This window comes from Stegodyphus dumicola, chromosome 1, assembly GCF_044657685.1.
Source record: "Stegodyphus dumicola isolate Sdum_Otavi_A_Nest chromosome 1, ASM4465768v1".
Taxonomy (NCBI): Eukaryota; Metazoa; Arthropoda; class Arachnida; order Araneae; family Eresidae; genus Stegodyphus; species Stegodyphus dumicola.
The window spans coordinates 199955892-199971816 of NC_140768.1; the positions used below are offsets into that span (position 1 = coordinate 199955892).

Here is a 15925-nt window from a genome sequence, read left to right on the forward strand (position 1 = left end):
TAACGATGGTGTAAAATATTTATTAACAGCAATTGATGTGTTTTCTAAACGCGGGTATGCCATTCCTTTAAAATCGAAGAGTTCAGATTCTGTACTCGAAGGATTTAAGAAGCTATTTAAGGAGACAAATTTTGTGGTGAATTTACAAACAGATGAGGGAAAAGAATTTTTTAATAAAAAAGTTCGTGACTATTTTAGAAGACATGGAATACATCATTATGCCTCTAACAGCGAATACAAGGCGAGTGTTGTAGAGCGATTTAATCGAACGCTAAAATCTAAACTCTATCGAATATTTACTTACACCAATTCCTACAGGTATGTGCATGTCTTGAAATCGGTTTTGAAAAGCTATAATTTGAGTATTCATCGTAGTACTGGTTATGCACCTGCCGACGTGAAGCCGGAACTAGAAAGTGAAATTTTTGAAAAACTGTATGGCTATAGCATAAAACCGAGATACAAATTTGAGGTAAATGACCAGGTGAGGATTTCTAAAACAAGGCGAGCATTTCGCAAAGGTTATTTGCCCAGTTGGACGGATGAGGTTTTTGTCATATATAAGAGATATCCTTCGAGTCCTCCGACATATCTGCTTAAAGATTTAAAAGGAACAGTTCTGAAAGGAAGGTTTTACGAACAAGAGTTACAAAAAGTATTAAAGAGTTCTCACGATTTCTGGAGAGTGGAAAAAATTCTGCAAACGAGAGGTGTCGGTGCTAAGAAAGAATATTTCGTCAAGTGGAAAGGCTTTGATCGACGGTTTAATTCGTGGGTGAAAGCGTCATGGATGAAATGACAGACGAATTCTACGTTACTCTACCCAGCAATGCGAGCATGCAGTATTTCCCTCAAAACAATCAATCATCTTATCGAACAAAACTCGCCTCTCCTGTGTTATTGAACGATTCTTGGGAAGTAGGTCTAACTGAAATTTTTATTCCACGAAATTGGTATAATGTGGGAGAGTATAATAATGACTATGTAATAACTAGGAATGTGGAGAAAAGCATTCCTATTAAATTTTCACGCCATACTTTATCATTTAATTATGGCGTTTTAGTTTCGGTAAACGCAGATGTTTCTCTAGAGAAATTTTTATCAAAACTGAATGATAAAATTAGTACCATTCTCGGTAGAGAGGACGCTGTGAAATTCGTTCTAGAACATGAAGGGAGAAGTATTCGCTGGGTTCTTGCAAATGGTTTCAAAGTACACATTTCTAAAAGAAAAGCTCCTAAAATGTTACAGATGTTTTACTTACCAGATGAAGATACTATTATTAAAAAATCTCAAGTGATGAGATTCAGATCAGTAGCTGAAAATAAAGATCAGTTATTTTCAATCATAAATAGGAGCCCTTCTAGCACGAAACTGCATTTGATTCCGTTAACCTTAATAAAAGCAGATGTATCTAGGGGTCTCTTTGGCGACGTAGCAAAAAATATCCAAGATCTTAAATTGGAAAATTTTGTCACTTTCACCTACGATCAGACGAAGTCCCAACTAGAAATAAAGGTGTCAGAAAACACGGAGCTGCATATTACTCAAGAAAGAGCATCCTCCCTTTTAAGGATACTCGGCGTCCGCGAAAACCTTATAATTTCGCAAACGCGAAAGTTTCCTGTGCTTTTGCCCCTAACTGTGGAGGAGGGGAAAGCTGTGGAACTTATAATTAAAGGATATCCCGAAGTAACTATGACTGAAAAAGAAACTTTACATTTGCATGTCAGCGCAGGCATATATAAATCACCGGAAACTTTATTTCGCGAATTTCAACACGTACATTTAAGACAATTAGCGAATTCAAAAGTGTTTTTAGAAGTTCCTCCAGAATCGGAGCTGGCATTTGGGAAAGGGCTGGCAGACATGCTGGGATTCGTCAACACCCATTTCAAGAGCGGAAAATATATAAGCGACTATCCTTTAGAACTGGACGGGGGCATTACAGAAATTTTTGTGTACAGCGATTTAATCGAATCACATCACGTTGGAGATGTGCATGTTCCGCTGCTAAGGGTTATTCCCTGCGTGAATGAAAAAAATGATCAAATTGTGAAGCATTATGAAAAAACTATATATTTTCCTTTGCGAAAGCACTATGTGGAAACGACAGAAATAGAACTGAGAACGAGTAGCGGGAAAAAAATTACCTTTACGGGAGGAAAAACATTTGTAGTCCTGTCTTTTCGCCGTAAGAAAACTATATAAATTGAAGATTTTTCAAGCTTTCCTCTCACTTTCTTAAAACATCCTTAGAGAAATGCACTTAAATCAGAAAGTGTGCGAATCCTATTATTGTGCTCAAGTTGGTGGCGGCGGTGGTGTTTACTTTCAAGGTATACCTCACCAACGAGGTTATGGGTTTTTTGGAGATTTCCGCCGATACATTACGCCGTTGGCACTTAGAGCCGGTCGTTATTTGGGCAAACAGGAAAAAACGTCTTGTCAGATGTTGCAGCGGGATCGTCATTTAAGGACTCTGCTCGGAGCAGGTTACGTGAGACCTCTAATAAAATAAAAAGTGATATTTTTGAAAAATTACAGAGGGGAGAAGGTATAAAAAGAAAGCGCAAGAGGAAAAATCGTCAATCAAAGAGCAAGCGTTGTAAGACAAAAGCAGATATTTTTACATAAAGATTAATAGTAATGGAAACTCAGGGGGTTATATGCCTTAAGAGCGAATTGGATCTCTTTAATGGTGTCGCCGTACAACTGGGCATCGATTCCTCTTCCTTCGTGGAAATCCACCCCGTATCTTCATTGTCTGATAAGACGCCCATAGAATTTTACATTAGCGGTAATGGTGAACACTATTTGGATTTGGCGCATACGATACTACACACACGACTTAAAAAAACGATACCAATCTCACCGACGCCGACGGGGTGGCACCTGTTAATTATATTTTAAACACATTGTTTTCCGACTGTTCAATATTTTTAAATGATAAACAGGTTTCGTCACAAGTGAATTATTCTTATAGAGTCCTTTTGGAAAGTTTGTTGTTCTATTCCAAATCAGGTCAAGATAATCTACTGAGTGCTGGCTTGCAAAAGATACTGCATCTAAGCATGATGTTGTGGGAGACGAAAACGAAGGTTATACAACGCGTGCAATTCGTTGCAAGCTTAGCCAAAGCCTCGACCTCGTGGGACCATTGCACTTCGATTTGGCCACTCAACCGAAATTGTTAGTCAACGGGGTTAATGTACGCATTAAACTGGAAAGGCATAAAGATGTTTTCACTTTGATGTCGGCAAACGACAATTATAAAATTAGAATTCAGCTAGCAAAACTATACGTGAGAAAAGTCAGCGTGGCTCCCTCCATCCTAATAGCACACGAAAAGGCTTTAGAAAAAGGAGTTATTAAGATGCCCATTCGTAGGATTGACATAAAAAGTTTTGCAATATCGAGCGGTTTGCAATCGACAACTATAGCAAACGTTTTTATTGGTCAGCTACCCACACGTCTCATTCTAGGTTTTGTATCTAATGCCGCCTATAATGGAAGCATCAACAGAAATCCTTTTAAATTTCGTCACTATAACCTAAACTACCTATGCATATTAAATGGGGGACAGATGATACCTTCCAAACCCTATCAGCCCAATTTCGAAAAAACATTTTATGGGCGAAGTTATTTAAGCATCTTTACAGATTTAAATCGATATCATTCAAGCCCCAACATTAATATCTCCTTTGATGAATACAAAGATGGGTATACATTATATGTCGTTGATTTGACTCCAGATATGGCATCTAATGAAAGCCACGTAAGCATAAATAAGAGCGGAAACATAGCCATTGATATCAAATTTGCAGCGGCCTTGCCAGAAACAGTTACCCTGATAGTCTATGCTGAATACAGGAACATAATTGAAATAGACAAGTCACGCGGAGTAACGACAGATTATTAAAAATCATGGACGAAGTTTTGCAAATATACGGAAATGAAATTATCAAACTAGCTAAGGAGGCGGGTACAGGCGAGGAGGTAATTCGAAGTATAGGCGATATGATGTTTTCCAATAAAATAGCGAACCTGCGCATTGCATTCTTTCTCACTTTTGCCGAAAAAATTATTGAAATTTTCCCATCAAAGAAACATCAAGTGTACGAAGAAGTGTTTAAAAGCATATACAGAAATATTCATTTCGAACAAAGGCGGTAATGGATCTCTGTGTCAATATGCCTGTGGCGACAGTCGAATCAAAAAAACATTTGGAGGTGTATATCCTTCCGATTTCATACCCTTACGAAAGAGACATTACTCCTCATTTATAGTGAATTCGGATCTGCATACTTTACCTGGGAGCCACTGGATTTCGATATATTTTAAGAAAAACAGCACGGCATATTACTTCGACAGTTATGGTCTTGCTCCATCTAACAAAAATATTTTAAACTTTTTAATGACCAACGCTAACAAAACATTTTATAATAAAATATGCTTTCAAGGTGATACCAGTACATCCTGCGGAAAATTTTCTCTTTATTTTTTATTTTGTATGGTAAGAGGGTACTCTTTGAAGGACCTCTGCACGAAAGATAAGAAAAAAAATGAAATTTTTATTAGGGAATTAAAAAAAAAAAAATTCAAACGTCGCCGCTGTTGTCATGCTTTTCATGCCAAGAAACAAAATTGTGTGTCTTTGATAAATATGCGTGTTATTCCTGCAAAACATCACTAACGCTTCAGAAGTCGACGATGGAACGTTACGGCTATTTGCACACTGGAAACTCCGAAAACAGTCCTGTTGAAGAAGTACACGTTGAAAAAATTAATCATTTTTTCTTTAAAAACCTAAGCGACTGCATTCGTAATGCTCTTTACGATGAAAACACTAGCGGGAAAGGAAATCGTCATTACCTGAAAATTTTGAAGAATGCCGAAGTGGTCAAGCATATTCATAAAGCTGACCATCAACCACAACAACAATATGGATATTGCTACTTATACATTCAAAATGAACAAATAGCTCTTTTTTCGGCATGTAGTAAATTATATAATAGCATGTTGGATTGTGTTTCTTCGAAAAAAACTGAATATGAAAGTGAATGTATAAGAGATGAAAGCTATGTAATTAAAATTGCTTACTTTGTTATTCTGAATGATGATGCTATTGTGCGAGAATTACATCGCACTTGTGTGTAACACAAACAATTTGATCAATAAAAAGGATTTTTTTTCTTTCAAATGCAATTTTTTTTTTGTCTCTGAAAAAAAAAAATATCAGATATATAGATAAATAATACATTTTTACACTTATTTATGAGCTGCCTTTTTCTATTCCACTGTTTTGTTTTCCGGTAAAAGCATCTGCCTTGAAGAAATTAATAAAATGTAAATTCCTCCAAGAAGATACTAAAACCGGACCTCTTGGATAAGGTCCATTTTTTTATTTTTTTTTCTAAAGGATTACAGAAGCTTAATACAAAATAATCATTCTTGTATGCATGATACAATGAAAAAATCAAATGAAACAAAAAACATATTACTGTTGTAAAATATATAAAGGTATCAAAAATTAAAATGAACATTTAAAAAAAATCAAAACTATTTTTCGATGTAAATCCAATATGGGAACTAACCCATTATTTTCATTATACCATGTGAGATGTTATATTGATAATACAATAAGTAATCAAATGAAACAAAAAGTACATTTCACATTATTACAAACATAAATGGAATCATTAAATATCAACAAAAATTTCTTTCCCTCCCCCCCTCTTTTTCGTCGAAACATACATGGAGGGGGTGTTTATAAAATAAAAATGATAAATCAGAATATTGCCTTAATGTGTCAGTATTTTTATTCATATTCGACAGTTAAAAGAAAAGTTTTCTACATAACCTCCATAACAATTATTATAACAGTCATCATGGTTAATTCGTGAGACATTCGTGTATCAAGTTTACAAAAGAAATGCAACATAAATTCCTGTCGCAAATGAAATACAGAGAACTTTGCTTACATATCTCACACCAATTATCTTCATTTCGCATATAAGTATCAGAAATTAAAATGAACATTTAAAGAAATCAAAACGATTTTTCGTTGTAAATTTATATAGAAACTAACCCATTATCTTCATTACACCATGTGAAATGTTATATTGATAATACAATAAGTAATCAAATAAAACAAAAAGTACATTTCACATTGTTACAAACATAAATGGAATCATTACATATCAACAAAAATTTCAGGGTGTTTATAAAATAAAAATGATTAATCAGAATATTGCCATAATGTATCAGTATTTTTGTTCATATTCGACAGTTAAAAGAAAAAGTTTTCTACATAACCTCCATAGCAATTATTATAACAGTGATCATGGTTAATTCAGGGACATTCCTGTATCAAGTTTCCAAAAGAAATGCAACATGAATTCTCGTCGCAAATGAAATACAGAGGACTTTGCTTACATATCTCACACCAGTTATCTTCATTTCGCATATAAGAAAGGGTATCCCTTTCATTATAACATAAGAAATGATTGAATTTTCTGAAAATTTTACATTTCGTTCTGATAGTGTCTGTTTGACATCGTAACCACAATTCTAAACATTTGTTGCAGCTTTTCAAATAAATATTAGACTCATTATTTTGAACAATTACATGTTTTACAAATGTGATATGTGCAATCTTTAGGTATAAAAGAAATATAACATCATCATCAAAGAAAAACCAGGCAATAAATTGTTTAGAAAACCACTTATTAAATCGAATTCTTTCATAGAGAGTTAAACTTTCATCCCAAAATACATCTCTGTTCTCTAAGGAGAAACTACTTTCAAAATCAATCCAGAATCGACCTTTCTCTATTATATCTCTTAAAATCATACGAGGAATATTCACACTGTAAAAAAAAATCTGTAAGGTTACTAAGAAAACTCATGGAAACTGGGATGCCATGGGTTATTTGAGTAACAGCAACAGGTGTTTTCTTTGTAACTTTAAAAGAGTTTTGCCTGTAATGGTTACAGATCTTTTTCTTGTAATATCACAGCATATAGTTATGTAAGTAGAACATATTTTTCTTATGTAAAATCCCAAACGATATATCTGTAATGGTTACAGATTATTTGCGTGTAATATTACATCAAATAATTATGTAAAAATAACATGTTTTTCTCATGTAAGATCTCAACAGATATATCTGTAACCGTTACAGGTTATTTGCTTGTATTATTACAGCACGTTATTATGTGAGTAGAAGATACTTTTCTTACGTAAAATTCCAATGGTTGTATCTGTAAAGGTTTCAGATTATTTCCTTCTAATATCTCATTAAGTAATTATATGTGTGTAGAATATATTTTTCATAGATGAAATACTAAAGGATATGTCTATAAAAGTAATAGATTTTTGGTCTAAAATAATGCTTATTATAATAAAATACATTGAAATGCATATAAAGCAATGATATCTGTAGGTATATATATCATTTTGATTAATAATCGATTTGAGCTTAATTTGATAATTAAGTTCAAATTGATATGCTACTCCTTACATTAAATTACATGTATATCCTTTACATAAAATAATGGAAAGTCATCTGGAATTTATATTTGGCCTGTAAAATAGCTGAAAAAAAAAAACAGTATGCTTTATTTGCATGTTTTAGTGTCAATTATTAACATATGTTCTAGAACTTTCTTTTTAGTAATTTTAGTTAAAATAGACACATGTTCCTTTAGATTTAACTTATATGAGTAAACGTGTTGCATGTTGATATGATCATATTATTACAATAAAAGACATTTTGTGAAATATTTCTATGAAGAACTCAGAACAGCTGTTCTTTATGTTTCAAAAATATTATATTCTCTCCTTCTAAAAAATGACATTTTCAGTAAATTAAAGAATTCAACATAGCAATGCACTTTATTTTGTTACTACAAGGAATTCAAAATTTTGTTCATAAGCTTGAATTACAACGTCCAACTAACCTTTTTATTCTTATCTGCACTCGGTGTTTGACAACAGTCTGCTATTGTTTGAAGTAATAGATGGCAACTGCATAACGTTTTTACCCTACCTTCAAATAATTTCCTTTGAATTAACAGATAGAAGTCTTTCATTAAAAACCTAATATCATGCTTTTTGAATAAGCATAAAACTTCACCAACTGACCTTAATTTTTAAAGCCTTGCTTCCATTAAAATTCTTCATGCTTAATACAATTATGCCTTTAACAAATTTGTTTCAAAAATTAATACTTCAGTTTAACTTAAAATTTAATGCATTTTAATTTTACCTATAATTTTTTACAAATGTGATATGTAATAAAACTTTAAGCTTAATAGTTACCATTTAGAAAGTGATACTAAAAAGTATTCTTAGTTATTATAAATTTTGAGATTTGCATACAAAATTGTGAAATATACATGTGACAACAGAAAACAAACTTTATGCTCTCTCTCTCTATATATATTACAGCATGTTAATTATGAAGTTTATTGAATTCATAATTTTATCGTGAAACATTATGAAGCAAATAATATGCTAATTAAAATACAGAAGTAAAAATAATTTATTACTTAATTCATAAACTTTACATAAAACCTTAAAAAAGAATTAATTAAAAAATAACACAATATAACATTTCATAAAAATTCGTTTCGACTGCTTGGAAAAAATGAATGGTTTTCCCCCTTCTTTGTAAACCATGTCTCCTAAATAAAGAAAAAAACATTTCTTTTAAAATCATAATCATGCTCTTAAAAAGCTTATAAAAATTATTTTAATAGATGTTTTAAACATGTGCTTATATAACACTTTTAATCATATTTCTTTATAATATCTTAATTAATTAAGAACAGCTTAAATTCTTTAAAAAATTGGATTACAGTGAACCGTCTCATTACAAGCTACCTCAGTCAATCACTTTTTAAATTTAACCAGCATTCCTCATAAAATAACTAATTAGTAAACATAACTTCTCTAGGATGCCCACTATCATTTAAAGATCAAAATTTTCAGGAATCACGTATAGCTAGCTTAGAGAAGGTTCATTGTACAAAAACAGCCAATATTCAAATATTTTCATAAATGAAGCCACCATAGTTATTAAATATAATATACAGTATACTTATATTCAGAACTTGAATAAATTTCTCGAACTGTTTTAGCATTCGAAAAATATTATATTTATTACCTTAAATTTCTAAAACAATATTACATATTCGTCCAAAGGAATCACTGGAACTCGGACAACATTTTCCCCCTAGCTTTCTTTTAGCACAGGATTCTGAATATGTTTTAATGATTTAGGTAATGTTTGTCTTCCTTAAGGCGGTCACAAAACAAGTTACCCTAAATGTTTTGTCCGCATAGTGGTCATTTTCATCTTACTAACTGATTTGCTAGTGGATTTTGGGCGCATGGCCTATCATTGATGAAACAATAATAGTGAGCAGCTTCAAGAAAATGGGGATATCTAATGCTCTTGATGCCATATTCCCACTTATTTTTACTAATTTTATCTTCCAAAAATTAAGAGGGAAAAATTAAACGAATAATTTAATTTCCAAAGGGCACAGTCACAGTAGGAATATAACAAATGAAAAGTAATCATGGATAAACTACTACTATCACAATATTATTTATTTAAAAGAAACCTCTATTTCAATAACAATACAGATAATTGCAACATCTAATAAATTATCTCATTTCTTCTTTATAATTTGAACTTCTGTCATTCTCATTGTTGTTCTTGCAAATCCTTAGGCCTCAGATCATACATAAATAATTAGAGAAGGTTGTGGTCCGATGCTTGCTAGGGTGAACATTCAGCTGATATGGCAAAATTGCACAGTGAATGGCAGTTGGTATTTGCTTTCACTATCATAGATCATTGTTTGTATTAGGCTGACATAATATTCAATAGTTAGAAGAGAAAGATTCAACGGGGCCTTAAGTGTGCAATAGTTTGCCTTTGTTAGTATTAGGAAAACAATCATTATGTTGATAAATCCATTTTAAAATCTTGGGATATTCATTTTCTGAATGCATTAAAAGGGGGAAAATTATGTAAATATTTTTTTACTTTTCAGAATCTGGTTCTAAAGCTGGGTGGGGTGGAATATGCAACGCAATACGGTAATTCTGAAGATCATTGCTTGTGGCAGTACAAACTAAACGGTGATAACTTGCATGCTGTAGAAGAAGACACAAATTGCAGTTCCAGATGCATTAAATGCTTTGAGGTCTAGGGAGTAGCAGTAGGCAATACTAAGAGTGAAATTCAAGGTATATTGAAGTAGGAATGAAAATTACTTTTATCAGATAACTTAAATGGTTATGTTACTAAGCGTTCTTATTGGAATGTAGGTTTCTTTTAAATAATAATACTATGATAGTTACCAGTAGTTCATTCATGAATATTTTTGATTGGTTATGATCTTATTGTAATCACATCCTTCAAAATTAAATTGATTGCTTAATTTCGCCCTTGATTTTCATACTATAATATAAGAGGAAAAAATTCTGCAAGTAAACATAACTCCTCTTTCTCTCTATATATATAGACATGTATCTTCGTGTGCAACTAAGCAAAACAAATGTGACTTTTTCTTCTTTAAAAAAATTGTGTAAATAAATAGGATGAGAATTAAGTTCATTTCAAAGACTTATGACACATGAAATATACATGATCAAAATAAATTAGAAAATTAAGTTCAAATAAATTTTAAGCTAAATTACGTGTTGCAATATAAGTTGCAATAATTCAGTTGTAAAAATTAATACTAACAAAACCAAACATCACATTCCCATTCTGCAAAGTATAAAACTTCTTCTGCAAAACTGAAAAAATGACCAACACTTTGGCTTATTTGATAACTTTCAAATTCACTCCTTTGTTTGCATTTAGAATTTATAACTTTAATTTTCCACAGAAATTTGTTTTTGATTTTAAAAAATTTCACTGGCATAATTTCATTCACTTCAGCGTATATTAATAGATGCAGAAGGTTTTTGTACCTTACATAATTTTAAATCTTATGTAAACTAACGTAATTAATAACAAAATCAAAACATAGATCAGAAACTGCATAAAATTTAATTAATAATTACTACTAGTGTCACACGAAATGCTATGAAATTAATTAATAAAATAAGAATGAGATAAAATATATAGAATTAATATTCCACATGTGTGAAGTTTGGAAGTTTTACATAAAATATTTTTTTTTAATTAAGTATTTTTAAGAATGACTCCTTAAAGCATGGGACCTTTTCGTAATTAGAACTTGCAAATCCACTTCGCTAGTCTTTCATAACATTGCTTTTCTTTTATTAACAAGAAATATTGCATTCAGTTATTTAATTTAAGATATCAAAAATAATGCTACTGAAAGGAATGAATACTTACTTAAATTTAAAATTAATTTGGTTGACTTAAAATAATATTTAAAAAAATAAATCTTCATATATAAGACCTTATTAATTTTCTTTTATTTGAACGATATCTGAATTCTGCCTTAGTTTGGACTAGTAAATCATTGGGCAATTAAATGCCAAGCTATAAGAGAACTAATGTAGTTTACAAATGCATTGAATTTTATTTCCGGTATTAACTTTCAAGGAAAGTAAAATTTTCTGCATATTTGCATCATTTGGATTGATAGAATATGGCAAAGCATGCAAAGGCTATCAGCCTAAAGGGAAGTATATATTCATGGGCGGTTTTGTAAGGAAACGTAGCTTGCATTTCCATTTATTCATGTGTGTATAGATATATATATTTACATTGTTGATGCTAAAATCAATGCTTCATTAAAAGTTCATTATTATTTTATTTTTAATAGAACATACAGATACAGAATTGTTTTAAATTCCAATAAACAATAATAATTTATTTTTAAGAAAACTTATTTTATGATTTATATATTATATTACATGAATAAGAGAAACATTCGTCAAGAAATGTATTAAACTTGTATTAGCAGATTCATGCTATCCTAGTAACAAGACTATCATACTTCAAAACTGTATTAAAACTGGGCAAAATAAAATCAACTTAAATTCTACATTAAATGTTTAAAAACTTGTATATATAACTACCATTGCATACTTATAATATAATATATGTTGTCATTCATAAAATATTAATGAAATGATATTTTTGGAAATATTGCACACAATTTTAGTTTTGTTTTATAATTAGTTTAACGAATTGTTAGAAAAATATTTTAGGTCATTTCCATTTTTCCCCTGTTGATATTGGTATATTAAAATATATGGAATAATTAAGTTGCATCTAGTTAGTAAAACAAACAAAACATTACGAAAAGTATGATACGGCATATTTTTTATCAATATAATTACTTCATTTTGGAATTATAATATTTTCGTAAGAAATTAATACCACTGAAAAAAATATTATTACACTAAAGGAATAAACGAGATTCTCGACCGCGTTGTTCACGTTTTTGTAATTTTACTTCATAACACACTCGTACATAAACATATTAGACTGAATTATAAACCAGGTATAACTAATTAGGTAATCCTAGAAAAAGAATAAACTAAACCTAGTAAACAAAAATATATACATTACATTCAGAATTCTAAATGTTTATACGAGTATAAACGTTTCTCGCAAGGCCTGCCGGGAAAAAGATGTCAAATGTTCTTTGGTCAGACGATTGGAAAAGAACGCTAACATGATTAGTTTTGTTTTCAACAACCACATTACCATTTCAATTATATACCACAAACAGTGATTAAATTTTGGAATAATTAGTTTTAAATAATAATACGGGCAATTTAAGGCGTAATTTATCGGATGCACAATGACAAAATACTACTATTAGATCTGCATTTGGAATAAATATTTTGCACTCTTTCAACTCATTAGACATTATGAACATTGATATTAATTAATCGCAAAGCTTAAACGTTTAAATACTTACTCACTACATATAACAGTGCAAAGTGCATGAGAATAATCTGCATAAAATGAACAAAAAATATTTCAAGTAGTAATTGTAAACATTTTCTTACTTACCTGCGCTATACAACCAACATGCATTCAGCCATGTTTTTTTTTTCTGTAACTAGCTTTCAAACACTTTTCTTCTGATTGGCTGATTTCCAGTCAGTCACGTGATTCTTCCGCGCGGCTACTGAAACATTATCTGTAAAATTACAGGCAAATTAGCTGTACCAGCCACAGTTTGCTTTCAACCTGTTACCATTACAGGAAATTCTTGTGTAACTTTTTGATTTCTGTAACTTTACAAAACTTTTGCCTGTAAAGAGCGAACTTTTTTTTTACAGTGCAGTTCTACATTATACAGTTCAGCTATACATAATATCGAAGATAAAATAGTTTGAATACACATATCTTGCAAAGAAATTGGTTAAAATAAAGCCATATCTTCTGGGTATTCTATGGGAGGGAAACACATTTTTGTTTTTTGGCGATCATTAGCATAAAAAAATATAAGTTGCAAAAATACAATGTCACACTCTACAATAAAATGTTACAAAAAAGTTCCATCATTTTTTTTTTAATTCATGTCTTCTTCACGCGTGTTATAGTGACCATAAGACAATGATTGAATTCCATCATCTAACAAATATTTTTTGTCATAATATCTCGAGAGGCTAGCTTTATTTTGAAAAATCGTTTGCAGTTCGTGCTTTTTTGAAATGATTGAATATTGAGAATTCCTAATCAGGGAAGCATTTTCGAAAACGTTTTTATACGTTTCAAATCCAATGTTTTTGAGCGCGCTCCTTTTGATTCCTTTCGCGGTCTTTTTAACAGTATCACCGAAACGAAATGCGTACATTTTGCATTTCAAACCCACAAATTCCGATATGGGGGTGAGTGTCTCACTTTTTAGAAATCCCAGTTTTCCACGGTTCTCTTCATTAAACATTATATGATTGGGTTCGAAATTACTGCAATCCAAAATATTTAAAAAATTCGTTTTTAAATCACTATATACATCTTCAGTTGTTATATAGAGATACAAAGAATCTGTATCTGTGTATAACAACTCGCATTTTTCTTTGTAAAAGTGTTTAAAATGGGAATAGAATAATTTATACATGTGCAACTTCGCTCATTCTGAAACGCTGAAACCTATATAAATCGGTTTATCTAGACACAAATTTGGATTTTTCATTTTGAAAACTGAAAAATTTTCATTAATTATTTCAAAATATTCCAGCAGAGGACTGTTTAATTTTTTTTGGCATTGTTCCTCACTAAAAACGCCCTGTACGCGAATACGTTTCCTAACATTTTGACAGGTTTTTCCATAGAAAGCGTTATTCATCTTTTTAAAGAAAGATTTTTCAAATTCGCTAGACGCATTTTGTCTTTTCATATTATTGAAAGCAATGTATTCTTTAAGCCACGCTCGTTGTTTAAAAGCTAAAATTCTATGAATTTTCTTAATTATTAAACCCTGTTCTACGTAAAACTTTAGATTTAAATAATGAGCGATGTAGTTTTTTTTTTTTTTTTCAAAAAACTTGGGTAATCATTTTTTGCATGGAAGTGTCGTCTCTGACTGAAATTTTTTGCTCAGGGCTTTGGCATAAGGCGATAGCATGTCAAAAAGTGAGTTAAAAAAGTTCCGGTGCTAGCGGTAAATCATTGTGTTGGTCATGCAGATGGGAGGGATATAACAGATCGGATTCGATAATATACCTCACATCACCGTCTTCAACACAAGACAAAATATCAAACGCCTCCATCTCATTTTCCTTTAACCAGTAAAAACCTCCCAATGGCAGGTGCTGGCTCATTACACACCCGTATAGATTATTTGCGTCTAAGGCTAAGATATAGGTGTGTGGTAAATCGGGTTTATAACTCTCGGGGATATAAGGATTATTTGCAAGAGCATAACGTCTACCCAGAAAACAAATACCTCCTCGCATTTGGTTTTCAAACCAAATGTATTGATTCACATCTCCTAGAAGCTCTAATTCAATTTTAGACGCTTTCAGTCCGGCATTCCACGTTAATTCGGCAGCCGTTATAAAATGTACAGGATCCAACTGGTAATATTTTAGAGCGGTGCGTCTGAAAGATAAAAATACTTCGGCTAGCAAAATAACATCTGTATTTTGATATAACTCTAAGTAATCGGCAAAAGTGTTACATCCAAACGAAAGAAACACGTGTGTGGCATGTACATAATCTTCGTCGGAAACTGCTTCTCCTTGTAATACATTATTAAACGCGCTCTGCGGTGGAAACGAAGTTTCATCCAACACCGATGTTGACGCAAAATATGAGTAAGGAAATACGCCTTTCCGCAATAACAATTCTCGTTGGGGATTTTTCTCAAAAAATGCATTAAACAATTTAAATTCGTGTTGTGACGTTTTCAAATTCGACACCAAAGTGTCCAAAGACGCATCTAAAAATTGAAACGAATCAATAAATTTCATTTCATCTAGTGTAAACATGGTGAATTTTTCCAAATTCACCGGAATAATGTTAACTTTATTTGCATACATTTTCGGCATGTGTTTTAGTAACAGGTGACTATCATAATTCCTGAAATTATGAATTACCACCGGAATGTAGTTTGACACTTTAAAATTCAAATTACAGGAGCGATGTGCAAGACCTCTCACATGCCCATCACTCCAGTGGCAGTGATCTCTGACCCCAACATCGCCTTCTAAGAAAGGATTCAAACATATATGACATATATTTGAATCGTAACTTTTTTCCGACGTCTCCTGCATCGGTAAACACTCTTTCATCTTTTGCAAAATTTTAGATTTGATTTCGCTCAACGTTGTGAGAAAATGTTCCATTACATTCTCTCCGCAAAAATATTCATGAAAAATAATCTTGTCTTCCACGTCAGTAACTATTAGGGTATAACTAATAGGAATATGCTGTTCAATTGGGGTAGTATGACTCTGTTG

At 31.6% G+C, this 15925-nt stretch overlaps 2 protein-coding genes across 2 annotated transcripts in view; both read left to right on the top strand.

Moving 5' to 3' along the window:
- LOC118204706 (CYFIP-related Rac1 interactor B-like) overlaps nt 1-15925 on the top strand; it is a 167117-nt gene that overhangs the window by 70621 nt on the left and 80571 nt on the right. The window lies entirely within an intron of this gene.
- LOC146999445 (uncharacterized protein F54H12.2-like) lies at nt 3377-3922 on the top strand. The gene has a single exon (XM_085827433.1). It carries the CDS (start codon nt 3377-3379, stop codon nt 3920-3922), a length of 546 nt encoding a protein of 181 aa, XP_085683559.1.